This window comes from Panthera pardus, unplaced genomic scaffold (genome assembly GCF_024362965.1).
Source record: "Panthera pardus isolate Hobbes unplaced genomic scaffold, ASM2436296v1 HiC_scaffold_12, whole genome shotgun sequence".
Lineage (NCBI taxonomy): Eukaryota > Metazoa > Chordata > Mammalia > Carnivora > Felidae > Panthera > Panthera pardus.
In genome coordinates, this window is record NW_026526677.1 from 113,311,750 (window position 1) to 113,337,454 (window position 25,705).

General features: G+C 40.2%; 1 protein-coding gene across 8 annotated transcripts in view; it reads right to left on the reverse strand.

The window, feature by feature from the left end:
- The window catches only part of DYNC2H1 (dynein cytoplasmic 2 heavy chain 1), a 347,141-nt gene that overhangs the window by 251,331 nt on the left and 70,105 nt on the right, over positions 1 to 25,705 (reverse strand). For 6 of the 8 annotated variants that reach the window (XM_053900571.1, XM_053900570.1, XM_053900566.1 and 3 more), the window contains exons 40-52: positions 24,431 to 24,560; positions 18,693 to 18,848; positions 17,625 to 17,884; positions 16,547 to 16,793; positions 15,393 to 15,544; positions 14,274 to 14,418; positions 12,751 to 12,853; positions 12,022 to 12,189; positions 6,477 to 6,607; positions 5,824 to 6,072; positions 4,992 to 5,100; positions 2,354 to 2,467; positions 1,029 to 1,171 (exon numbers count right to left, since the gene is read on the reverse strand). In XM_053900571.1, coding sequence (XP_053756546.1) covers positions 1,029 to 1,171; positions 2,354 to 2,467; positions 4,992 to 5,100; positions 5,824 to 6,072; positions 6,477 to 6,607; positions 12,022 to 12,189; positions 12,751 to 12,853; positions 14,274 to 14,418; positions 15,393 to 15,544; positions 16,547 to 16,793; positions 17,625 to 17,884; positions 18,693 to 18,848; positions 24,431 to 24,560 — 2,107 coding nt within the window. The remainder of the gene's footprint in view (positions 1 to 1,028; positions 1,172 to 2,353; positions 2,468 to 4,991; positions 5,101 to 5,823; positions 6,073 to 6,476; positions 6,608 to 12,021; positions 12,190 to 12,750; positions 12,854 to 14,273; positions 14,419 to 15,392; positions 15,545 to 16,546; positions 16,794 to 17,624; positions 17,885 to 18,692; positions 18,849 to 24,430; positions 24,561 to 25,705) is intronic. The other 2 variants (XM_053900569.1, XM_053900572.1) reach the window with 2 other exon arrangements.

Sequence of the window (25,705 nt, forward strand, 5' to 3'; positions counted from 1 at the left end):
TTCAAATGGTCCTGCTGACAAGCCTCCAAGGGCTCCCTGGCTCGTTCCAGGGAAAGGAAAACCCGAGGCAGAGCTTCCAAAGCCCCATCCTAACGGCGGTCCTCTTACCCCCCACCCCCTCTCCAGCCGCGCTCCCTCTGAATCACTCTTGACGTCTCACTCGGCTTCCGGCTGACCCTCACAATCACCAGGCAGGCCCTCATCTCGGGGTCTTCACAAAGCAAGCGGCCCCCGAGACCCCCCCCCCCCCCCCGACACTGTGACTCCCACCAGGGCGGGACCGGTGTCTGCTTTTTCTCTGCTGTGACCCAACGTGCAGAACGGCGGCACCTGTAACACACCCAGTAATTACTACTTCTGGAAGCCCCTCGTTCGCGGGACCTCCTCAGACTAGAATGACTCTCCTGTCCTTTGCTTGCGGAAATCTAACTAAAATGTTATCTCTTCCGGAAAACCCCATCCATTATCCCAAATCACATTCCTCCCTCTGACTCATGGTCTGACTCAGCAGTCTGTACCTCGATCACCCAAAAATGAAGAAATGAATGGTCAAGAATATACGTACTATTCAGAGACATTAAAACTATTATGGACCAAGCACCGTAAGGTTTCCAGGCAAAGATGGTGGTACGCATTCACACTTTAAACACACTCCCCTCCAGACACTGAGCACGGCAACGGGACATATGAAGAGATTTAAAATTCGTATTTAAAAAACTGCTAAAATTATTGCTGCAATGTTCTATTATAAGCTGGCTTATGATAGGCTAGTTAATGAAAGGAATACAATTATTAAGGTACAGTAGCTTTCTACGCAGTCCTCAACTGAGAACATAATCTTCAACGTGAACTTCTGTACTCAACTAAGGTTGAGTACAGGGCATAAAGAGAAGGGAGAGGCTTTCAAACGTGTTATGGTCAGTGGCACAATTAAGACAACATTATAACAAACACCAGAGGGAGTTGTGAAAATCAGTAACTTCAGAAAGAATATGCTTTTCATTTCCATACTTCAGGATTGAACTTACTTTCCTCATACTGCTGTCTGACCAGCCCTCCATCCACAACACCTGGCATTTTTTGTGCAAGGCTGGGTTACTCTCACAGTTTATTATGAAGTTTAAATTCGTACAATCCATTATCAAGACAATATGCAAGTTTTGCTGAATTCCTTAAAAAAAATAAGAAAATCATTATCATGCATATTATGACAATAGTAATTGGAGAAACCCTTATGTGGTCTACTTTTATGAGTTTAACAATTTCTGAAATGAAATGGTAGCTGTTACAAAAAACAAGCTATATAAAACAGTATTATACTTATGATCTTTTGTTAAAAAATACTCGTGTGTGTGTGTGCATGCGCGTGCACACACCCATGTGAAGAGAAGAGATCCAGAAGGAATTCAGGAAGAAGTGTATACTTGTGTGTGTGTGTGTGCGCGTGTATGTGTGTGTGCATGCGCACGCATGCATGTTCACGTTAAGAGAAAGATCCAGAAGGAATTCGGGAAGAAGTGTATATACCATATTGCTGTTTTGTATGTTACTTTTCAACTGTGATACTGGATTCTACTTTACAATTTTTCTTTCAACGATTTTAGTTTCAATATTCACAAGCAAATTGATCTCTGATTGTCTTTTAGGAGACATATATTTTCCCTGTTTCAATATAAATATGTCATAAAAAGGAATTTGGAAACTTTTCCTTCATTTTCTATGTTCTGAAATTGTTTCAAATAGCACTGGGATGATCTGTTTCTTAGCGATGTGGTAGAATTTCCTTGTAAATTTGACGGACAGGGAAGGGAGGGTAGCTCTCTAACAACTTCTCTATGTCAACAATAAATGGTCTTTTAGGGAAAAAAAGGAAATAAATGTAGTAGTGATGTCTGGGTGATGATATCATTGCCTATACTTACTTATTCAATTTTAGATATCTACACTGCACATAAAACTGCTTCTGTGATAATAAAAAGTTGTTTCATTAAAAAAAAAAGCATAGAGTCTCGCAAAATCTAAACAGTTTCAGAATTTTCTAAGATAGGAGGTCCTAAGCACCACTTTTACCATACAGAAAGAAAAGCAGCAAAGTAAATATTCCAAAGAACATTAGAACACTTTCTGCCTTCTCTTCTGCTAAAATTGTGCTAACATGCTTTTACTATAGGTAAGCCTTCAGGCTACTTACGTGTTTTCTAAAAGCACCGTGAAAAAGAAAAAAGTACCAAAACACCAAACAGACCCAAGATTTAAGATACCTTTGCAACCTAATTAGCAAACACAGCAAATTAAATGGTATTTATTTCACATGAACCAGAGTTTGATTGATTAACTGAATATAGTCACTTACTATATGTGAAGTAATTGAAGACTGGTCCAAAAAAACCATCCTGTGAAGCCTGATCTTTAAGAGGCAACAGCAAAGGCTCTAATTCTTCAAGGGTATAAAGTCCAGGAACTTCACCTATGGAATATTGCATTTCTTTTGAATTTTAGCTGCATATCCTAATCCAAACACATTTTACATCTACAATACCTTCTCTGTGTTTGTATTAGTCTGCTCTTATTCAAGCTGTTTCCAAAAGTACACGATCCTATCACCTCTATACTAACAAACCTACCTGTCGCCTTCATTTGATAAAACTCAGATTCCTAAGCAAGCCATTCAAGACAATGGATAATCTAGCCATCTAGCCATCTTTCCAGGTTCTCCTGCTTCTTCTCTGCCCCTCGCATTCAAGACCTTGTATTCCAGCATCTGAACTTCTGTGTGTTCCATAAATATAGTGAATCTATACCCACAGTCTTCCTCTGCCCATTCCCCCCCCCATATTTCCTGTTACCCTATGAGACACTCCTGTACCGACCCCCATGCCCATGAGCCTTCCCTGACTCCCGTGCACTGGGGAAGGATCTTTTTTTTCCATGTATCTAAACATATCACAGTTCAGCATTTATCACATCATGTAATCATGAAGTATTTCAATCAGCTTCTGAATTCCCAGAGGACAGATATTTGATCATGTTCAACATTTATCTTAGAGCATACTTAGCAAAGTACCTGGAACATGAATGTTTATTAGATGAATGAATGGATGGATGGATGGATAGATGGATGGATGGGTGAACTTGTATTATGAATCAGGAAAACTAACCCATAGCCCTGCTATAAGGCTACAGAGTGATGAAAGGCAAATCAAAATGGATTAAGACTATGAGTATTTAATAGAGGGCTGAATTATATCTTATTCACCTCTATAAACCCAGTATTTAGAACCAGATCTGGCACATAACAGGTGTCTAATAAATCTCTGTTAAGCGAGTATATTTAAAGTTTGCAAGAAACTCTAAGATGACCCTTGGGCCACATGTCCAAAGCAGGGCATTCATGCAGGTCCCACCACAGGCAGACCCTACTTTTCTTCAGGGTCAACTCAGAGGTGTGGGAATGCTGCCCATCCCCCAAGCTGGTACGTATCCAAACACACGCACACGCAAATCTACTCTACGTCTTGCCATAAATTTCAGCCATGCCTAGACACTTTTGACTCCTTCAAATTAACAAGAAAAGTTAGCTCTACTTACATGCGTAAACCCCCTCTATAGAAAATAAGAGTTTAAAACACAAAAAAAGAGACAAAGGTCTATTTTCTCTGAAAGTATTTTTCAAATACTTTTTTGCTAAAAATGTCGATAAAATTTAGCTTATGATTTTTGCAGTTATAACTTGATGACAACGCCCAACTTATCTTAAGATAAAAACAATAATTCCCACATCAGCGCTCATCTGCATGTTTGCTTTCACAAACAAAACAAAATGAAAAACCCCAAACAAAAAGCTGTGTATCTGGTAGACCAGTCTATCTTATCCCTAATGAAAGGCCTCCATCTAGTGACAAGGGAAGTGGTGTGCAGGAAACACAGCAGCAAGATCTCAGGAGGCTATGCTGTAAGAAGGTCCTGACACCCAAGCTTGCCCAGGACCTCTCGCTCCTACCACAGCAGCCGCACAACTTGTGCCAGAGACTGGCCGGCCACCTGTCCTCTAGAGTCCCGGTCTGCTCTCAGTGGAACATTCAGGTGTAGACACACTTTGGCCTAGAAATTAAATGTTTTCGTCAACCAAAGCTGCTAAGTTCTGGAAAAAAAAAAGAACACTTCATCTAAGAGCTTACCGGGGCCAACGCGAGCATCGCGTAGGTCTGTCTGCAAGTCTCCACAATGGATTAATCATGCAGCTGAAACTCGCTTTTAACAAGGTTTATTTTGTACTTAATAACAAAACAATCTCGGTCCAAGTCTAAAACTAAGCCACCTCATACCAACTCTAACCTTGATTACTCATGAAGAGATTCTAATAAATTTCATAAATTCTTCAGAAAAGGGAGACACGTGGGAAACTGCAAGTGTCTTCTCCAGGAAGCCACAGAAAAGGTCAGGTGGCTCAACAGACAACAGAAGCGGACCACGATTTGGGAAACAGGAGGCCTCAGAGGCTGAAAATGTACCCGCATTCACACACCCGTACGAAGGCCATTATTCAGCAACTGCACTAATGCTGGACAGTGAGGGCCCATCAGATTGTTTTCTTATAAGTTGGACCATGTGTTTCCCTGCACACTAACTCGATTATTTCCACAGATAATAAAAGTGCTGTATTAAAGGGCACAACACATGTTTTTTAGACAAGCACTGGCTGGGAGCTTTCCCAAAAGGTAACAGCCAGCAGTCCCACCAGAAGCAGGTGAGATGGCAGCTCTTCGGAATTTTCCCCGACATTAATAATCCTGTTTCTTTAATCCTTCCGTCTCTTGGTTTTATAAAAATGAGGCTTCTCAACTCTCCAGCTATGAGAGCGTTTCACCCCATGTCAACTTAGTAAAACCCAAGCCAAATGTTCTCTGAGACATACTTTTACACAAGGTAATTTACTTGAATAATTTTTACATCACTATTTTTACTTTTCTGAATAGAAATCATGCACTTGCCTGAAGACAAGAGGCTGTTGATCATCTCCAGAAAGGTGGGATGGACTAACTGGTAGTCCTCAAGAAGTAAAACCACCTGCTGAGCTTCCACACCGGCAAGATGCAGCACCTGCACCATCACAAAATCTCATTTTGCACCAATCACACGGCAGCACGGGCACAGACTTCTGTCCTCTATGTAAGGAAACTCCTCCCCTTCCTTCTTCCTCTCCTTCCTCCTTTCCTCCTCTCTTCCTCCTCCCTTCCTCCTCCCTCCATCCTTCCTTCCTTCTTCCCTCCCTCCTTCCTCCTCCTTTCCCTCCTCCTCCCTCCGTCCCTCCTTCCTTCTCCCTCCCTTCCTTCCCTCCCTCCTTCCTCCTCTTCTTCCTTCCTCCTTCCTTCCCTCATCCCTCCTTCCTCCCCTCCCACTTTCCTCCCCCCCCCTTCCTTTTCTTCTTTGTTACCAAAACGAAAAATTAAACTCTAGCCATAGAGTTTGGAAAATAAATCCAGTCCACGAAAAAATAGTTGAGGGAAATCTTAATTATTTTACAACTAAGACAGATGATCATTTTTAAACATATCCACATACGTCCTATAGAAATTCTATCCTTTTATCTTCCATGCCCACCTGATGTCTCATAATCTGGGGTACCTGAAAGCTAGAAATCCTACGAAGAATCTTTTTCCTATGTGTACATAAAAATAGAATTTTCTAATAGCCACGGGGAAAATAATCATCAAAATTAAAGATTATGTTGCATCTCAGAGATGTGAAGTTCTCTCTGAAGGCTTCTAGAATAACTAATTGTGATGTAAAACCAAATAAAGCAAAAGACTTTGAGTAACTCACATGTTTGATATCATTTTTGAACTGCTTCAGTTCATACCCTCTGGAGATCTTCGGAGAAAACAGCATGGCCCCGTGCATGTGGCTCACTAAGGACGTGACGGTGCGGCGGCCTACCCCGCTGCGTCCCGCCAGCAGCAGGGAACCCCCGGGGCAGCTCAGCACTCTGTCTGTCCTGGACACATACTCCAGGACTTCTTGGAAAAGTAAAATATCTAACATCTGGTTATCTCGTCCATAATGAATAAGGCCCTTTTAAAAAAAATCACAAAGAATATTTTATAATTAATATATACTCCAATTATAGAATAAAAATGTTAATTATCTAGAGTAAGATGTGTAGTTTTGATACACTCTGGGAAAGGCTTCAGTGTGACTGTATGTCATCTCACACCCCACAGCCTAACCAGGATTCCAGGTCTATGGCACTTCCTCCAGAAAGACTTCTGTGAGGCCAAGCAAGTTCAAGGCCTCACAATAGTCACATAACTTGTGGACGTCATCAATATAACTAGTAAGACACAGTGAGAAGTATCAGTTTAATTACCAAAATGTCAATTTATAATCTTTGCATGTCTCAAAAAGCTTACAAGATGCTTTTTAAATGCCTGCAATCATAACAAAACCCCAACTCAAATCCCTGATTGAGATTATACCTTCTTAATAACATCCTTGAGATCTGCAGAGCTCAGTTTCCCAAGCGGTTTTCCGTGTGGAGGCAGGGGCTGTCCAGGGGCTGGCCTTGCTCCTGAACTGTGTCGGGCTCCCCACGTAACATAGAAACTGTCTGTAGAAATAAAAGGTATTCTTCTGTTTTCTGTGTGTTATTTGTAATGGCAGCATCAGGAACTGCATTGCTCCTTTTTAATTTTTTTTTTTTATTTTGAGAGAGAGAGAGACGGCATAAGAGTGTGGGACAGGGGCAGAGGGAAAGAGAATCTCATGCAGGCTCCACACCCAGCATGGAACCAACGCAGGGCTCAATTCCATGCCCTGGGATCAAGACCTGGGCCGAAACCAAGAGGTGGATGCTCAACTGCCTGCACCACCCGTGCACCCCGCTCACTAAACTTGAAAAGTTCATCAGCCCAAGTAAGACGATCCCCAGAAACACAAAGGTAAATTCCTATACAGCGTAGTTCGTAAGATCAATCAACTCAGTTACAGCACCCACACCTCACTGCACTATCAAACTACTACTGAAAAGGAACTCATGGTGTCCCTGTTCTATCTCCGACCCCACTTCTTCCCCAAATGAAACATCTTCCTCCTAATGCTCCCCTAGGGTTCTCACTTCCACCATTTCTCCCTTTTCCCTTCTCCTTCTCCAGAATGTCCATATAAATTGTAGATTAAAACATATAAAATTGGCATATAAAACAAACCCAAAACTCTCCGTGTGCAAGAACATAAATTTATTACTACCATCAAGAGCCCTAATTCTCAAATTAAAGAAAAATTCGCTGAATTTTAAGTAGCAAACAAAAACCCCAGAAACTTCCCCTGAAAGCCCTTACAGGGGCATCCCCATGAGCACACAGGAAAGTCTGCACACCTCTCCCCTCCCGACGCGTGCGGGCACAGACCCTCGCCGGCGCAGGCTGGGCCCCGAGGCCGTAAGATCCGGGACCCCAGCTTCTTTGAGCTTCTCTCCTTTCTCTTGCCTCATCTGCCAGCTGTGGACGCACCGCACCGCACGACAGCCCCTCCTTGGGAAACCCCGCCGGGACCGCCAGACCACACCTCCATCGTGGTCAAGGCGCCCTCATCACCCTCTGGGCTCCCGGAGCGCGTCCCTTGCCCCTGGACTCCCACGCTCATCAGGCCCTGGCCACGTATCATCAGTCTCCTGCCTATCCCTTTTACTTTCACCTCCCCTGGGATCCAAACTCAGCCTGCTCTTCTTTAATCCTAACCACCCACCTTGAATTACTCCATGTTGCTCTGTGCCTTGAACCAGCGGCAGCCTCTAGGCCCAAACCTACTCACCACCTCTCTCCGGGCAAGTGTCCCAAGCTCTCATCTGCTCCCAAACTTCCAGGTGTTCCACAGACATGCCTGACAGACTTGCCTACGGCACACCTGAGTTTCAACCCTGCACTTCCCGCTGGAGAGAAGGAGGCAGAAAGACACGGCCGCTACCCTACCCTCCCAGACCTGACAAACCTTACGAGGATGCCCCCAAAGACACTCAAGACACCTGCAAACCTGAAACACAGAAAACCGAACTCATCGTCTCCATGTGTCATCGTGCCTCACCCAGCTCAGATCCCTGCCTCGAGCCTCTGTCCCTTTGGCTACACCCTCACCATTCCCAGAGAAGCACACGACAGGCGGCAGGCGGGCTGTGCCCCAGCACTCCACCGGCACAGAGCTCCCCACCGCCTGAGGACAAACAGCCCAACTCCTCATCTGCATCTAATCTGCCTCCACTGGCCACCTGCACCTCCAGTCTGCATCCGCATCCCACTGCACACTCCAGTTCCCTTAGCTGGTGATTCTACGCATATGCTTGTCCCGTGTCTGGAATGCCCTTCCCTCCACTTCACTCAGTACAATCATCCTCAGACACTTTCACCGTCTGCAGTGCTCAAAAACTGTACAACTGTAGGTGTTAATCTAACAAGGTACGTACGACACTTACATGGTGAAAACTAGACGACACTGAGGAAAGAAAACACAGAACATCCAAATAAACAGACAGATAAATCATGTTCACGGAAAGGAAGACTCAACATAATGAAGGTGTCAATCCTCCCCAAACCAATACACAGAGTTAATGCAATTCCTATCAAAAGCTTAGCAACCATATTTATAGGTAAGATTACCCTAAAATAGATCTAGAAAGTCAAAGGAACTTAAATAGCTACAATAACTCCAAAAAAGAACAAGAAAGTAGAAGTGAGTCTTCCCAATTTCAAGATTTATTATATGACAGGAATCAAGACAGCGGGGTCCTGGTGGAAGGACAGACATAAAATCAATGGAAAAAAACAGAGAACCTAGAAATGTAGTCACACAAACCCGTTTTGGACAAAGGGGCAAAACCAAGTCAAGGGAGCAAAGTTCCCTTTTCAATCAATGGCCCTGGAGCAGGTGGACATCCATCAGCAAGTAAAGTGACCCCGTCTCACTCTTTATACAGAAATTAACTCAGAGTGGACCACTGACTTAGAACAAAACCGTAAGACTTTTAGGGAAAAAATATAGGAGAAAGTCTTCAGGATATAGGACCAGTTGGAATTCTTAAACTTGACACCAAAAGATCCTTAAAAAAAATTAATAAGACAGGGTGCCTGGGTGACTCAGTCGGTTAAGTGTCCGACTCTTGGGTTTGGCTCAGATAACAATCTCACAGTTCCCCGAGTTCGAGCCCCGCATTGGGCTCTGTGCTGACAGCTCGGAGCCTGCTTGGGATTCTCTGTCTCCATCTCTCTCTCTGCTCCTCCCTTGCTCACACCGTCTCTCTCTCGAAATAAATAACCATTAAAAAAAAAAGCAAGTTGTACTTCGTAAAATTAAAATATTTAGCTGTGGGAGACCCTATTAAAAGGATGAAAAGACAAGTGACAGTGGAAGAGAATGTGTTTGCAAACCATGTATTTAACGAAAAGCTAGTGTCTGTAATATACAAAGAACGCTCAAAACTCAACAATAAAGATAAACCATCCCAAGAGAAAGTGAGTAAGACGCACACAGAGATATGTCACTTGAAAGGATACAGAGGCGGCGAAGGAGCCCAAGAAAACGTCCAGCTGCAGTGGCGGCCGGCAGAGCACAGACTGCGATGACACACCCAAACACTGGCAAGGATGTGCAGCACCTGGCTTACGTCCATACTGCTGATGGGAATGGGAAGTGGCACAGCCATTGTAGGAAAGAGTTGGCGGTGGTTTTCAAACACCGAGCACAGAAACACCGGACGCTCCCACAAGTGCACGGATGACCACTTATCCCAAACAATGTATTTTCACGTAAAAATCCCTACATGAGTTGTTCTAGCACCTTCCTCCTAACGGTCTAACACACACCGAACATAACCCAGATGGCCTTCAACAAGTAAAGCGTTTGGGAAATGGAAGTGTACCTGAACACCTACTCAGCACTAAGAAGGAACAAACCACTGAAACCCCAAGCCACCCGCACAGGTCTGCAGAGAATTATTCTGATCGAAAGTAAGAAACGGCAAAATTAAACACAGAACAGAAGGGTGGTTTGCAGAGCAGCAGATGTGGCCACAAAAGGGCGACACGACAGATCTCTGTGGTGATATTCTGTATAAAACTAGAGCGATGCCAACACCCTGTCCGAGATGTTCTACTGTAATTCTGCCAGCTGTTACCGTGGAGAGACCACGTAGAAGGCACGTGTGCTCGGTCTGTGTAAATTCTTACAACTGTAGGTTAATCCATGATGATCACAAGATAAAAAATTCTTTTCTTTTTAAGTTTGTTTTGTTTGAGAGAGACAGGGATAAAGAGAGCACACCAGCAGGGCAGGAGCAGAGAGAGGCAGAGAGAGACAGAGAGAGAATCCCAAGCAGGCTCCGCACTGTCAGTGCAGAGCCCAACTCCAGGCTCGAACCCACGACTCATGAGATTATGACCTGAGCCAAGATCAAGAGTCAGCCACCCAATAGGCTGAGCCTCCCAGACGTCCCAAAAAAATTCATTTTAAAAAGCTTGAAAGTAGCTCCCTCAAAAAAGAATTAGTCTCTCCCTCTTCTATGTATCTACCATCTAGCATTTATCCCAAATATATTCAGAAAAGTTAGATTAATCGTACAACACTTCATTCTCTATTATAATTAAGTTTAACTACTTGCACAAATTTTCATGGCGTCTAAACACACTATCAATAGTTACCATTGTAAACAAAGACTTTCACATCTGCACCTACCACTAGATTACACGTTTCTTGAGCACAGGAATGTATCTCATTTATTTTTAACTCTCCAAGATTAAATTTTTCTTAATACTCCACTATGTGAAAATCTTATTTGCCTACACAGAACATATATCAAGGCTATATTTTTTTAAAAATGCAATCTTTCCTTGAAAAGTAAAATGGTGAGGGAAAAAAAGCATATATTATATACTGAATCCTACAAAGGAGGCTCTGAAAGATAACAAACGCTAGAGAATTCAGATACCCAATAAGACACTGACACTATCTAAGGCCCAAAGGACATGTTCCTTTCTCTGCAAGAAGAGACACTACACACCCAATTCTCAGACTGAGAAAGACCGCACAGGTTAGAAAACAAAGCTCTCCATGCCACACAATGAGAACTCCAGGAAGCCCTGACAAACCCACACTCAAAATCAAGCCAACTTCCAACTACCACCAGGCATGCCAACCTGCCTCGCTTCTCCAACTCACTTCCTGATTCTGAAACTCTAGCAGCTCCGAGAAAATTCCCTCTGTCGGGCTCAACATCTTCCTAACAGTCAAGATCCCCTTTGGCTGTATGCAACCATGACCCTGGGACCAATCAAATCTGGTAACGTACATGTAGAACGTACTACATGAGACAGTCTAATGGGATAGAAACTCATTTTGCAGCTTGAAAGGGGTTTATTGGAAAATACTTCCATGTTACGGTCTCCACGTTACGGTACCAAAAGCCCTTTTGCTGTGATGGCTTTCCAATCACACAAACCACCCCCCGAGCAGTCTTCAGAGTGCAGCCTGGTGATTAAGCGGTAACAGATGCCAAAGCAACTGGGCTGCTCGTGGGGAGTGGCGCTACACGCAGCCTGTCCTACCAGGGGCGAAGCCAGTAACCAGAGCGCGAGAGAAGCTCTATGCTAACGATGTCGTGAGCAGTGACAGCCAGGAGAATGCAAAGCTTAACTATAATCAAAATACAGATTTTCCCAATGGTCTCAAAGTTTCCTACACATATGGCTTGAGAAAAACATTTGTCAGTAAAAATCCTTCAGGAAATAGAATTCTGAATTAAAAATATAAAACACTATGGCTAAATCCAAGAAAACAATTATTGTCATTATATTTTATTTAGCATATGATTATTGAAATCTAGCAAAAAGGAAAAGAGCATTTGCTTATAGTAAAAAAAACATTAAAATTATCCAAACTTTTCACTTGTATAGTATATGAAATCATGCTATTAGTAAGAAAAATAAGTGTACGGTTCTCATAACATTTATATATTCACATAAACTCCACAAAGATTACCTGCCATATTATCTAATATATCTGAGCCCCAATCTCCTTGAAACACTGATGTTAAAATGCTGTCAAATAAATGAAGTTCCTTTGCACCAACAATTTTGTCACGAAATAAGCGCCGTGCTTCATATGCTATGATTTCTAACACATAATCTAGTGGATGGTTTGAGGACCCTAAAAAAGAGAACATTTTCTTTAGTTCTAAGAAAGTTCAAATGACTTGCAAATAGTCTGTTTCAACACAGTATTAGAAAGAAATAAGGAATGAGAATCTGCATACCGTCACGTTGGCGTCAGATACAAAGAAGAAAAGGAGAAAAAATTAAAATTCAATGTGTTAATAAGTTGGTAAAGTTGTTTTGATCATTTATAAAATACAGTAAGCATCATTATCCCTAGTTCAATAAAAATACTAATTCCAAAAAGTGTATCAAACACGAATAATGATTTTATTTTTCCCAAATCAAATTTTAACAGTGACGATCATAAAGTTTAGAAGAAAAGCCACGATGTTCTATTTCAATATTAAGGTTTAATTTGAATATTAATGTTTAAATTTAATATTAACATAATTTTAATTGTTATTTTTAGAATACTGTCATCAATTATAACACTCATTTAACGTACCTATTACAAACACAGTACATAACATAAACACACACGTGCGCACACACAGATATGCTATGGCATTCCAGAGAAAGGTAAGTGATTTAAAATAATGAAAGGAAAACTTACCTCCTTCTAAATCGTATCTGAATAAGCCAAGAACCCACTGGGTAAGGATGCACGGAGTAAACAAATAGTGACTATAATCATCAACTGTAAATCTGGCCCGTACCTGGAAAAGACAGTGCAGTAAACCATCTGTCTGCTGTCTAAATATGTAATATGTAAGTATTTGTAATATATTTCCAAATATGTAATAATGCTATAAGCTTTTCAGTCACTGTAGACTCACAGGAATGCCCTATTTGTACTAGTCAGTAGAAACTGTATTTCAATAGAACTGATTTCCATAGTTATCTTAATATTTTATGCATTTAAAAACATCCAACAGGGGCTGTTCAAAGTCTTCAGCAAACTGCAAAGGCTGACCACAGAAAAAATAACATGAGAGGCAAAGAGCCATGCCAAGGAAAGGGGCCTGAGGAAGGCAAACCTAAGCTTTGTGCACAGGGGCTGCGATGCCACGGCCCTACAGGTCCCGGAAAACACAGCTCCCGGCAGTGGGAACTCCAGAGCTGCCTTCTGCTCACAGAGTCACTGAACTTCTAAGGGACCACAGTGTCACTGCCTGATGCACAACCCGCCGGGACCGGTGCCTTCCCTCCCCCACCCACAGGGCCACTGCTCTCATTCTGGCCTTGGTCACGTAACGTCTCCATTCACTCAGAATCGAAACGAAGGAACCCTTGCTCGCTGACTCTACTTCCCCACTTCTACTCCAAACTACACGGGGCACCTTCCACACATACCACCCTCACTTTCACACGCCGGTCCCTTTTCCTAGGAAGATCCTTCCTCTCCAGCCACGTTGAATTTCTGTTCACTTTTCAAAACTCACATCATACTTCCGCTCTCCTTAACAACTACCACACACAACAAAGTTCTACACAACTTCTTCTACAGTCTCTGCAAGTTGCGCATTTTGTCACTGTTACACTCATCACACTGTATTAATAGTTCACGTACGTGACTGGGCCCCTCACTGGTCTGTGAGCTACCAGAGAACAGAGACTCCGTCATCTCTGCACCCCCTTAGGATCAGTGCTAGAAAAGGAGGTACTCAACAGACGTCTTCTGCATCCGCAACGCCTGTTTTTAGCACTGTCCCCACTTTGCCGAGGAAACACACTTGAGACATTTCCTCACAGGCAACAAGAAAGAAAGAAACCTCAAAGACTACTCCGGGTTTGAAGCCTAGAAGACAGAAACTGATGGAAGTCAGGAGAAAGATGTAGTTTGGGAAAGAAGAAGAACATTCTAAACATGCTAAATTTTAGCAGGTAACAGAATAACCAACCATCTTCCAGTGATCCATTCATTCAATACTGACTATTAGAAACCGTGCCAGGGGAGTCAATAGTGAAGAAAGCACACGGAGCACATGACCTCACAGAGCCCACTCCCCAAGTAGAAAAGTCTAGTAAAGAAGAGGGAAAGAAAGCTGAAGTGTCGACATAAGCCAGCACTAAAAGCAGTCCTTTGGGACGGGAACCAATAGACATGGTAAGAACAACATAAATGAATATATATACCTGTTCATACACTTGTACCATAGACCCTGCTAAGAGATAGATTTTTGATGAAGAACCCCAAATAGGATGATTCTTCAGATTTTTATATAGAACTGGTTCCAAATATGCTCCATAGATTGTCTGTAATTGCTCTCTTTCTGGGTAACTGAAAAAGGAAATATCAGAAAATTATTTTAGAAGAATCAACGTTCTAAATTATTTTAATGTTCACTTACAGCAGTGGTTTTCCCAATGTGCTGCCCTGAGATTTAGACACCAGAGGTTTCCCCGGGGACTAAGGACAGGCTCATGGTCCCTACTCTGACTTTAACCACATTAGACCCCTCTACGTATCTGCTCTGAAACAGAGGGTCCTACCAGAAGATCCCAGTGAAATTACTTAGAAACACAATTGTTTGAAAACCATGATCTTTAGAAAAGACAAAAAGGTATATTTTTCTCAAGAAAAAAAGTATTTTGAGTCGAGTAGAGCCTACCCATAGAGCACTAATCCACCTCAGAACCATCAAAGTAGAACTATTCACACAAATGAAATCAACCCGTTTCTCTCAAACCGAAATCTATCTCATTACAGCTTAACTGATGGCTTTAACACTTCTGAAAGTAGAATGTTATAGATGGTTATAGTTTCAATTAGCATGAAAATAAGATTGTGTAGGTCCAATGGAACACAGGACAAGTGCTGTAACCATACAGCCCGCAAGTCCCTGCGACAACGATGGGCCATGGCACTGGATGCACGCGTCAGGGTTAATGCCGCCACGGCGAACGTGACCGACTCCACCTCGTGCACTCTGCATAAAATGGGTACTGCTTTTGTTTTATGAAACCCGTAAAATATTTAATTCTAAAATCGACCATTCAAATTCCTAACACTGATATGATATTTTAGAACAGAAATGATACAAAACAGTTGTGTTTTATTCCTAATATTTACGAAGAGCTGATTAACACCTTCAGTTTAGGAAGGACAGGGGAAAAAAATATCAGAACTTAAGTTCTGAGTATTTTTATATTCTTCATTTTGAGGAAATATCATTAATGGATACCTTCAATAAAATTCAAATATATAAGACAGCTCCCCAAAGGAAAAACAATGAAAAACACAGAGATACATACTCCACAGCACAGAGACGGACAATAGAAGTAAATCGGGTGGTAAGCTTATGTCTTCCCAGTCTTCCTCCAGGTGACATGGAAGCCACAATGTGAATATTTTCTAAACCAACCCATTCCAAATTTTCATCATAAAATCCTTGATATGTCAATACCTATTTGAAAACAAATGTATTTTAAATGTTTTATGCTTAGGATTTTTCTAATTCTGATAGAAAATATTTTTGCATGAAATTCAAGTGTTTCCAAATGCAGCCATCATCCTCTATCCAACTCAAGAATTTAAGCTTGAAGAATAATACTCTTGAAGACTCTGTATTCAATTAATGTTAGCTGAATGAGCCTCATTTTAAAAATGTTTTTCCTAATAAACATTAAAAACCAGATGACAGTATAAATCTACCAGCAATTATCGGGAAAAAAGTAAAAGAAATCAGGAAAAACATAAGGAAAATATTTTGGTTTTCTTCTATAAATTTTGTATCATATTCTACGGTTACATAGTAAAGCTAAATTTGAACCCACAGAAACAGAATAAACTCTAATGTAGACCTTAGGGCTTCTAATGTGATGGAAACCACACTGACAGAACATATGGTCTCCAACCTTTGCCATTCCACAGGTAAAGACGGAGAGCCATGAGCTGAAGAAGCCAGAGTGGGGCACGAGTCTACCTGTTCTCTGAAGAAGGAATTACGAGAAAAATGAAGCCACAACTCCCCCTAAATCCCACATCCACCCCAGCTTCTGCTTCCCTGCTATTTAGGAATAAAGGACAGGTAATAAGCATAGGGTAAGGCTGTTTTCACTCTTCCTGTCATGTATCACCTCCACGTAATACTAACTTTTACAAGGAAGAAGGTCGAAGAAAGTAGCTTTCTAGGGGCGCCTGGCTGGCTCAGTTGGTGCAGCACGAGACTCTTGATCTCAGGTCGTGAGTTCAAGCTCTGCGTTGGTTGGAGATATTACTTAAAAATAAAAACTTTAAAAAGAAAAAAGACCGCCCTGGAACAAGATCGCTACATGCGTCAGGGGTTGAGTTTCCATTAATATACTGGACAAAACCGGCCCTGAGGAGGAAAGCTGGTTTTCTAAGGAAAGGTAATGAAATTAAGTTGTTTCCAGTTATATCCTAACATTCAAGCAATAAGACCCACCTGTTGTAGGAAAGCAACCAAAGTACTGGTCCCCCACTTATCCAGCTTAGGCAGGTTGAGATCTTTCAAGTACAAAACAAGTCTTTCACAGTCTTTTGGTCTGTACACTCGACCGGTGTTGGTACTGATCACCAGGCAAGTCTGGCTCAGCTTCTGCAGGAGGTGTCGAGGCGTGGTCTGCGCGCTACAGTGAACGGTGGCGATCTGAGTGGACCGGAGCTGGGAAAAGGCGTGTCTCAGCAGCATCCTGGGAGAGGAAGGACATTTGCGTTTGTGTGTTGAACGTGTTCAAATATAACATGCCGCTTATATTCCACCTAAAATTCCTCTTTTTATAAATATTGAAGTTTCTAAATTATATATGATGATGTTTACAGGGAAAGTGGTAAACACGGATGTGGCTTAACAAACAGGCAACTTTCTAATTTTTACAATATAAAAAAATACATTTGTATGTTAAAGCACCCTTGAAACTCCTTCAGAAAAAACAAAGTTTACAGAAATAATTTAATTTGATAAAGTACATACAAAAGATACCAACTGGTTCCCTATAGTTGAAGAGTTAAAAAAAAAAAAAAGTACAATGATTTTATAGAATTTTTAAATTCCTACTAAAAATGTGAACCTAATAAGCCATGTCTCTTTTCCTTTCAGAAACTACACTCAGTAGACACGAAAAACAGCTGAATTACACTGATATAAAAGCTATTTTTAAGTAGAAAGCTAACTTCAAGATTCATTGTTTATAACTAAAGCAAATAATAATGTGTAAATATATCGAAGGGGTTCAGTTTTTGTGGTGATTGTATGCTCATTTTCTTTTGAAGAGTATCTTCCCAGATCGTTCTCTTTCCCCTAGAAAATACATAACCTGGCAGGAAAAAAAAGATATATTCTTCTCTAATCTAATCTAAAGTCGTATTATTTCTACTAGTAGTGACAATGGAAAGAGTCCTCCATTAAAATGTAAACACTACTTTAACCAAAAGAAAGGTAACAGGGCTGTGAAACGATTTCACGTGAGGAGAGGAGTACAAATCCACAATATGCACTTCAGTCAACATTTTTCTGCTCTTACCCTTTGCCACATCCTTCTGGTCCTACAAGAATAAATGGCTGTTTAGTATCAGAACTTAACCAGGGTTTGAAATAATCCAGGCCTCGCTGCATGTCAGGAATCTGAATGACGGGGAGAGTTTGGCTGTTGCTGAAATCATCGGCAGTCAAGTTTTCCGGCTTCTTCAGCACATAAGATGCTAGTCGTCCCCGACCTGAGTCATAGTAGGTATCCATTGGTTTGTGAGGGTCTGGAGGAGACTCTCGTGCCCAAGTAAAAACCTTAAGAGGAAAAAGTTGTGATAGATACTCCAAAAGTTATGTGAAATTTTGGCACAAGTGCTGCCAAAGTGAGCCACGAGTATGTGAAATTTTAGTTCTTCAAAGTAAATGTCCCAAAGTCAGTCATCTTAGTTTAACAACAAAAATTTGCTACCAAATATCTTTGATATTTAAGATAACATTTTATGTCAATTATTATTCTCTAAATCATCACTGAGGCAAAAAATATAAGTCATCTAGTCTGCACATACACCAAGATATAAATACATTCAACTTTTAAATGACGTGGGTTTTTTTTATGTTTATTTTTGAGAAATAGAGAGTGTGAGTGGGGAAGGGGCAGAGGGAGAGGAGGACAGTGGCTCTGAAATATACCTTTAAATTTATTAAGGAAAATATGCTGAATCCATCCTGGCATTTTTAACTGCCAAAACTGTTCTGCTTAAGCACATGATTAAAAATATGTATTATTCTACAATTAAAAATGATTTAAATAATTATATTTAGTCATATGGCTAAGTAGCCTCAAACATGTCTAACAATAAAGATATGGTCCAAACTATAGCCTGTTAAAACATTACTTTATAAAATTTTAATAAAATCATAAAATATCATAAACTAGTTCAAAGGAGAAAGTAAGTATATGTGTTTACATGTACATATCGATAAATGCATTATTATTCTATTGAATGCTTCATTTCAAAAGTAATAGGCTTAGTACAGCTACAAATCACTATATTTTGACAAGTAGGAGTCGATGAAAATTAAAGAAAACACTGACTGAACACATGTGTTAAATATGCATCACCTCTTTGGTGAACTCCAGGCGGGATTTCATGTTCAGGTTTCCACCAAGCCCCCGTATGAGACTAATAACAAACTGCTCATGATTTTTGCATCCACGAAGATGTGACAAACCATTCATCACAGTCCCAACCAAACTGGTTTCAACCACATAGTCATTCTGTTGATTAAAATCCATGGACAGACAAAAAATAAATATTATCATGGAAACCCACAGATTTACATTCACACATCTTTTCAATTATGATCTTTAAATATATCCCTCCATTTAAGGTGTAGAAAGTTTACATTTGATTCAGTTTATACATATAAATTTTGAAATTAAGATGTAATCATAAAAATGCAATTGTCTATTTCTAGCTTCAAGTGGTAGAGTCCTTAACTAGATATATACTTTACTTCCTAAGTCTGAAGAATATAAAAGTACATCACTGGTCTGAAAATAACAGTCCCTCATAATCTCTTCCTGATAAAGAGGAAGCTAGCGGTAAGGGCTCGATCAAGGACCCTGGACATTAAAGGCTCGTAAAAGTGAACTTAACACAAAAAAACATCTGAAGTTAGCTCTTTACACAGACTTTTAAAATGAAACTTTGGGGTGCAGTGTGTACATGACTTTGATCTGTGGGCCCCTGACCCCTGTGTAACTGCCAGAGGTTAAAAGGGGTAAAGGTTCTCACTCATTCAATCTCTAAGTATTTACTGAGACCCAATTATGAATTAGGATGTCCATGTGGTGCTAGGTGTTTTCTTTTTAAAAAAAAAAAAAAAACAGGTGAATTTCACAGAGAACTTATGTTCCTGTCACTCAAGTCCAGTAGAGAACATGGTCAACAACTTATGGTAAAAGCTACAGAGGAGCAAGGTGCCTGGGTGGCTCAGTTGGTTGAGTGTCCGACTTCAGCTCAGGTCATGATCTCATGGTGCATGGGTTCAAGCCCCGCGTTGGGCTCTGTGCTGATAGCTCAGAGCCTGAAGCCTGCTTTGGATTCTGTGTTTCCTTCTCTCTCTTAACCTCCCCCCCACTGGCTTGCGCGCACGTGTACCCATGTGCTCTCTTGCGCTCTCTCTTTCCCCCTCTCTCTCTCCCTCACTCTCAAAAATAAACGCTAAAAAAAATTATCGGTAAAAAAAAAAAAAAAAAGGCTACAGAGGAGAAGAGAGTAACTCAGAGAGCTTAAGCCTCTTTGTAAAAGGGGACAGTGAAACTGACACCTGAAGGATGAGATCTGCAGGGCATGCAGAGAGGGTAGCATATGCAAATGTAAGCCACCAGTGTGGGTAAGAAATTAAAAGCAGCTTTATGCCTGAGTAAGCAAAGGAGAGTAAGCTGAAGTCAAAGGGATGGGCAAGGGCCAGAATATACACAACTGCACAGGCCATGGAAAGGGTGCAAATTTTATTTTCACTACTTATAAGGTGTTTTAAATAAGAGAGTAAAAAGATCCAATTTGCATTTTTTTCAAGATCACTCTGCCTGCAAAAGAAATGTTTCTACAAGATTGTATAAATGGGAGGAAGACCAGGAAAAAGGAAAAGATGAGGAGAAATCCAGCTGCCTCAGCCATACTAAGAGTTCTACACTTTAAAGGCAATATATTTATTTCTGCATTGTCTAATTTGCTGAATTAATAGAAGAAAGAAAAACGCTAGTTATAAATCAAATCAGCATTTGGTTGGAGTACTCATGACAGTCTAGCTCTCAGAACGTGAACACAGTGAACAAAGTACAAAATAAGAAGGAAGTCTCAACACATAAAAAAAATTTCAAACTGTAACAGGGACCTGACCTCAAAACAATCAGTTTATTTTCTAACTGAATCTTTGGTATATCCAGTCTATGGCTTGACCATCTTATCTGGTCATTGTATCTATAGTCACAAAACCCCTACATACCAATCTGTCCCATCCAGTGTTCTATTTCTGTTTCTAACATCAACAGCATACAAGTGGATGACCTCAAAGTATTTGTCCTAGAGAGCCTTATTAGGCTCTGTATATTTTATATGAATGAAATAACATATCTGCTGAAAAGTTGCTACAAGGGAGGCAGCAGGTATTTAAGGCAGTACATAAACTCTCATTCATTCATTACTCCATGACGGTACTCGGTTCTGGGGATACAATAAAATGTGGTCCTGCCCTCCAAGGGGCTTGGAGTTGAATGCACGCAGTTATACTAGCAAGGAGGAGACCGATCTGTCAGACTGAGGGCTGGAAGGAATGGTCCTCTCCCCGAGGCCTCCAGGAACCCATTCATGTGCGTCTTCTCCTCACAAATCCCTATCCCTCCATCTCATCCTTACAGACAGGAAAGAGACACCTTGAGAAAACTCAAGTGAGATCTCCACTTCTCTGTCATTCTACAATCTTCTACAATGACTACTAAGTCAACTTCAGGTTAACAATCAGATACTTTCAAAAAGTACTTTCAATGCTACCTATTTCCTCTACTTTTTTATATGTTTACATTTTTCATAGAAACAATGACATACAAGAAAAAAAAACTGAAAAAATCGTATAGAATATCGGAAAGCCCTACATTGTCTTCTGTGCACGTCAAACTTCTATTCATGCTTCAAATTCAGAACTAAGTGTTATCAACTTTTTGAACTCTTCTGGAGGATGGTAACACTCTTTTCATCCTGTTTATTTTTCTACATCTCATTTTTCTCCATTAGGCAAATCCCTCCCCAAGGAAACAGACTATCCGATTAATGTCCACCTCTTAAAGTCTTATCTAGTCCTATGCTTGATACATATACTAGATACTCATTAATTTTTTGGAATAAACAGATGTTTTTAATAACATTGTAAATAACTCATCACCCTTTTTCTACTGTAGTATTAACTTGACATTGTTTTTAGCATGAAATATATGCTGGTACTTATTGATAGTGAAATGTAACAGCAAGATGGTTTTACTAGAAACATGAGAGATTCCACTATTCAAGATTTTTAGGTAAGCAGCTCAAGATAGTGTAGGTCAGAGAATTAAAGTGTCTTAAGACTACCGTAACAAATTCTCAACAAGATACTAGCAAATCAAATCCAACAGATTAAATAAATTATTCACCATGGTCAAGTGCGATCTATTCCTGGGCTGCTGGGGTGGTTCAATATTTGCAAATCAATCAATGTGATATACCACAATAAAGGATTGATAAAAACCATATGATCCTGTCAATAGATGCAGAAAAAGCATTTGACAAAATATAGCATCTTTTTTTGATAAAACCCTCAACAACGCAGGGATAGATGGGACATATATCAACATCATAAAGGCCATATGTGAAAGACCCACAGCTTGTATCACCTTCAATGGGGAAAAAGTGAGAGCCATTGTCAGGAACAAGACAAGGATGTCCACTCCCAAGTTACAATCTACCATAGTACTGGAAGTCCTAGCCTCAGCAATTAGACAACAACAACAACAAGGCATCCAAATCGCCAAAGAAGTCAAACTTTCACTATTTGTAGATGACATGATACTCTACGTAGAAAACCCAAAAGACTCCACAAAAAAAAAAAATTGCTAGAATACATGAACTCAACAAAATTTCAGGATATAAAATCAACGTACAGAAACCAGTTGCATTTTTATACACTAATAATGAAGCAGCAAAAAAAATGAATCAATAAAATAACCAAGGAATTGATCCCATTTGCAACTGCACCAAAAACCATAAGATATCTAGGAACAAACCTATCCAAAGAGGTAGAAGATCTGTACTCTGAAAACTACAGAACACTTATGAGAGAAGTTGAAGAGGACACAAAAAAATGGGAAAACATTCCATGCTCATGGATAGGAAGTACAAATATTGTTAAATGTCTACACTATCCAAAGCAATCTACACATTCAATGCAATCCCTAACAAAATAACACCTGCATTCTTCACAGAGCTAGAACAATCAATCCTAAAATCTGTATGGAACCAGAAAAGACCCCGAATACCCAAAGCGATCTTGAAAAAGAAAACCAAAGCAGGAGGTATCACAATCCCAGACTTCAAGCTATACTACAAAGCTGTAATCATCAAGAAAGTATAGTACTGGCACAAGAACAGACCCTCAGATCAATGGAACACAATAGAGAACCCGAAATGGACCCACAACAGTATGTCCAACTAATCTTTGACAAAGCAGGAAAGAATATCCAACAGAATAAAGACAGTCTCTTCAGCAAGTGGTGCTGGGAAAACTGGATAGCGACATGCAGAAGAATGAACCTGGACCACTTTCTTACACCATACACAAAAAAAACCTCAAAATGGATGAAGGACCTAAATATGAGACAGGAATCCAGCAGGCAAAAACCTCTCTGACGTTGGCCTCAGCAAGTTCTTACTTAACATGACTCTGGAGGCAAGGGAAACAAAAGCAAACATGAACTATTGGGACGTCATCAAGATAAAAAGCTTCTATACAGTGAAGGAAACAGTCAGCAAAACTATAAAGCAGCCTACAGAATGGGAGAAGATATTTGCAAACGACGTATCTGATAAACAGTTAGTATCCAAAATCTATACAGAACTTATCAAACTCAACACCCAAAAAACAAATAATCCAGTGAAGAAATGGGCAAAAGACACAAATAGACACTTCTCCAAAGAAGACATCCAGATCACCAACTGACACATGAAAAAATGCTCAACATCACTCATCATACAGGAAATACAAATCAAAACCACAATGAGATACCACCTCACACCTGTCAGAACGGCTAACATTAACAACTCAGGCAACAATAGATGTTGGCGAACATGCAGAGAAAGAGGATCTCTCTTGAACTGCTGGTGGGAATGCAAACTGGTGCAGCCACTCTGGAAAGCAGTATGGAAGTTCCTCAAAAAATTAAAAATAAACTACCCTATGACCCAGCAATTGCACTACTGGGTATTTACACAAAGGATACAAAAATACAGATTCAATGGGGTACATGTACCCCAATGTTTATAGCAGCACTATCAACAGTAGCCAAATTATGGAAAGAGCCCATTTCTCCATGGACAGATGAATGGATAAAGAAGACGTGGTGTATACACACACACACACACACACACACACACACACACACACAGAGACACAATGGAGTATTACTCAGCCATCAACACGAAGGAAATCTTGCCATTTGAAATGATGTGGATGGAGCTAGTGTATTCTACTAACAAAATAAGACAGAGAAAGACAAATATCATATGATTTCACTCATATGTGGAATTTAGGAAACAAAAAAGATGAATATGTGGGAAGTGGGGAGAGAAGAGGAGGAAACAAACCATAAGAGACTCTGTTTTTTTAATTTCTTTAAGGTATTTATTTATTTATTTATTTAATTTATTTATTTATTTAATTTATTTATTTATTTATTTGAGGGAGAGAGACCGTAAGAGACTCTTAACAAGAGAGAATAAATTGAGGCCTGATGGAGGGAGGTGGGTGAGGGATGGGGACTAAGGAGGGCGCTCGCTGAGATGAGCCCTGGGTGATGTAAGTGATGAATCATGAATTCTACTCCTGAAACCAATATCGCACTGTATGTTAACTGACTAGAAGTTAAATAAAAATTTGAAGGGAAAAAAAGATTACTATAGTAAAAAGTTAAAAGCCAAGACAAAGAGCAGGAGAGCAATGAGGACACCTAGCTGTCCCTGTACCCCACATCCTGGCTGAGCATCACTCTTCATCGTTATTCTTCTTGCCTAAATGGTTAATTATGAAATATTACGGCTAACTTACCTGCTTCAGAACCCACTGTAAAGCCTTTTCAAAGTAATCTCCAATCCAGCTCTCAAGATTATTCCTATAACTAGGAGGCTGATTCTTCAACCAAGATTTTATCAGAGAATTAACATCTGTCTCTTCATCGCTGAAATAGATTAACAAACGTGTAAGAAATTATTTAGGAAGACAATGTCAGTGTGCTTTCAAAATAAACTTCTGCTCCAATAAACATTATTCTACAGGTATTGTATCTGCTTATATATGAGACTTGATTTTAACTATTCCTATATGAATATGTGTGTGTATATTAGTGATATATGTACACACACACACATATGTATACGTATATACATATGTCATTTTCTGTAAAATAAAGCAAATAAATTTCATCAATATTATAAACACAAATTAAAGAGGAATTACATACACGCAGGTTAGCCAAAACCTGATCTAAATCCTTAGGAACAAAGAAACAGAGAATCCCAAGTCCCATCCCAGACTTAGTGGAACAATATCTCCACTCTAACAAAATTTCTGGGTGATTCAAACACACAATAGAGTTCAAGGACACCTGTACCTTAATGCAGATCTTTAAAAATATTTTTTCTTCTTCTCTATCCCAAAAAAGGCCAACTACCTAAATTCTCATGCCACTAATTAAAACTCAAAGATCTTCCCGAAGTAAAACAGGATTCTTTTAGCAAAGCACCTAATTATATGTCACATCCAATGAATTAAATTAAATTTGACACTAACATCTTATTCAAAACTATAGCTTAAATAACTATAAAAAACGATGGCAAACACAACTCCTAGATTAATAATTTTAGAATTGACAAGGGCTCAATATTTTGCCATTTCCTGCAATGTTGATGTTCTCATATGTGACTACTGTACATGATTTCTAAAATCAGCTTATTCTTCATATTTGTTCTTCAAGCCTCTTCCAAACATGCTGAGGAAGAAAGAAAACATTAAGTGAAGAGGTTTCTAGTTGTGAAACAAAAGGCTGCACCACAGGGCCTATTCATCCTAGGTTAGCCCTAAAATTCTATCAATCTAAGATCTATGATAAAAATATTGCTACTTAGTTTTAGATTATTAGCCTCTAGCTTATATCTAGTATGTTCACTTCTTTGCACTTAATTCTAACATTTAAACAAAGAAATAGTGGGGCAACTGGGGGGCTCACTCAGTTGGGCATCCAACTCTTGGTTTCAGGTCAGATCATGACTTCACAGTCATGAGCTCGAGCCCCAAGTCGGCCTCTACAGTGACAGGACAGAGTCT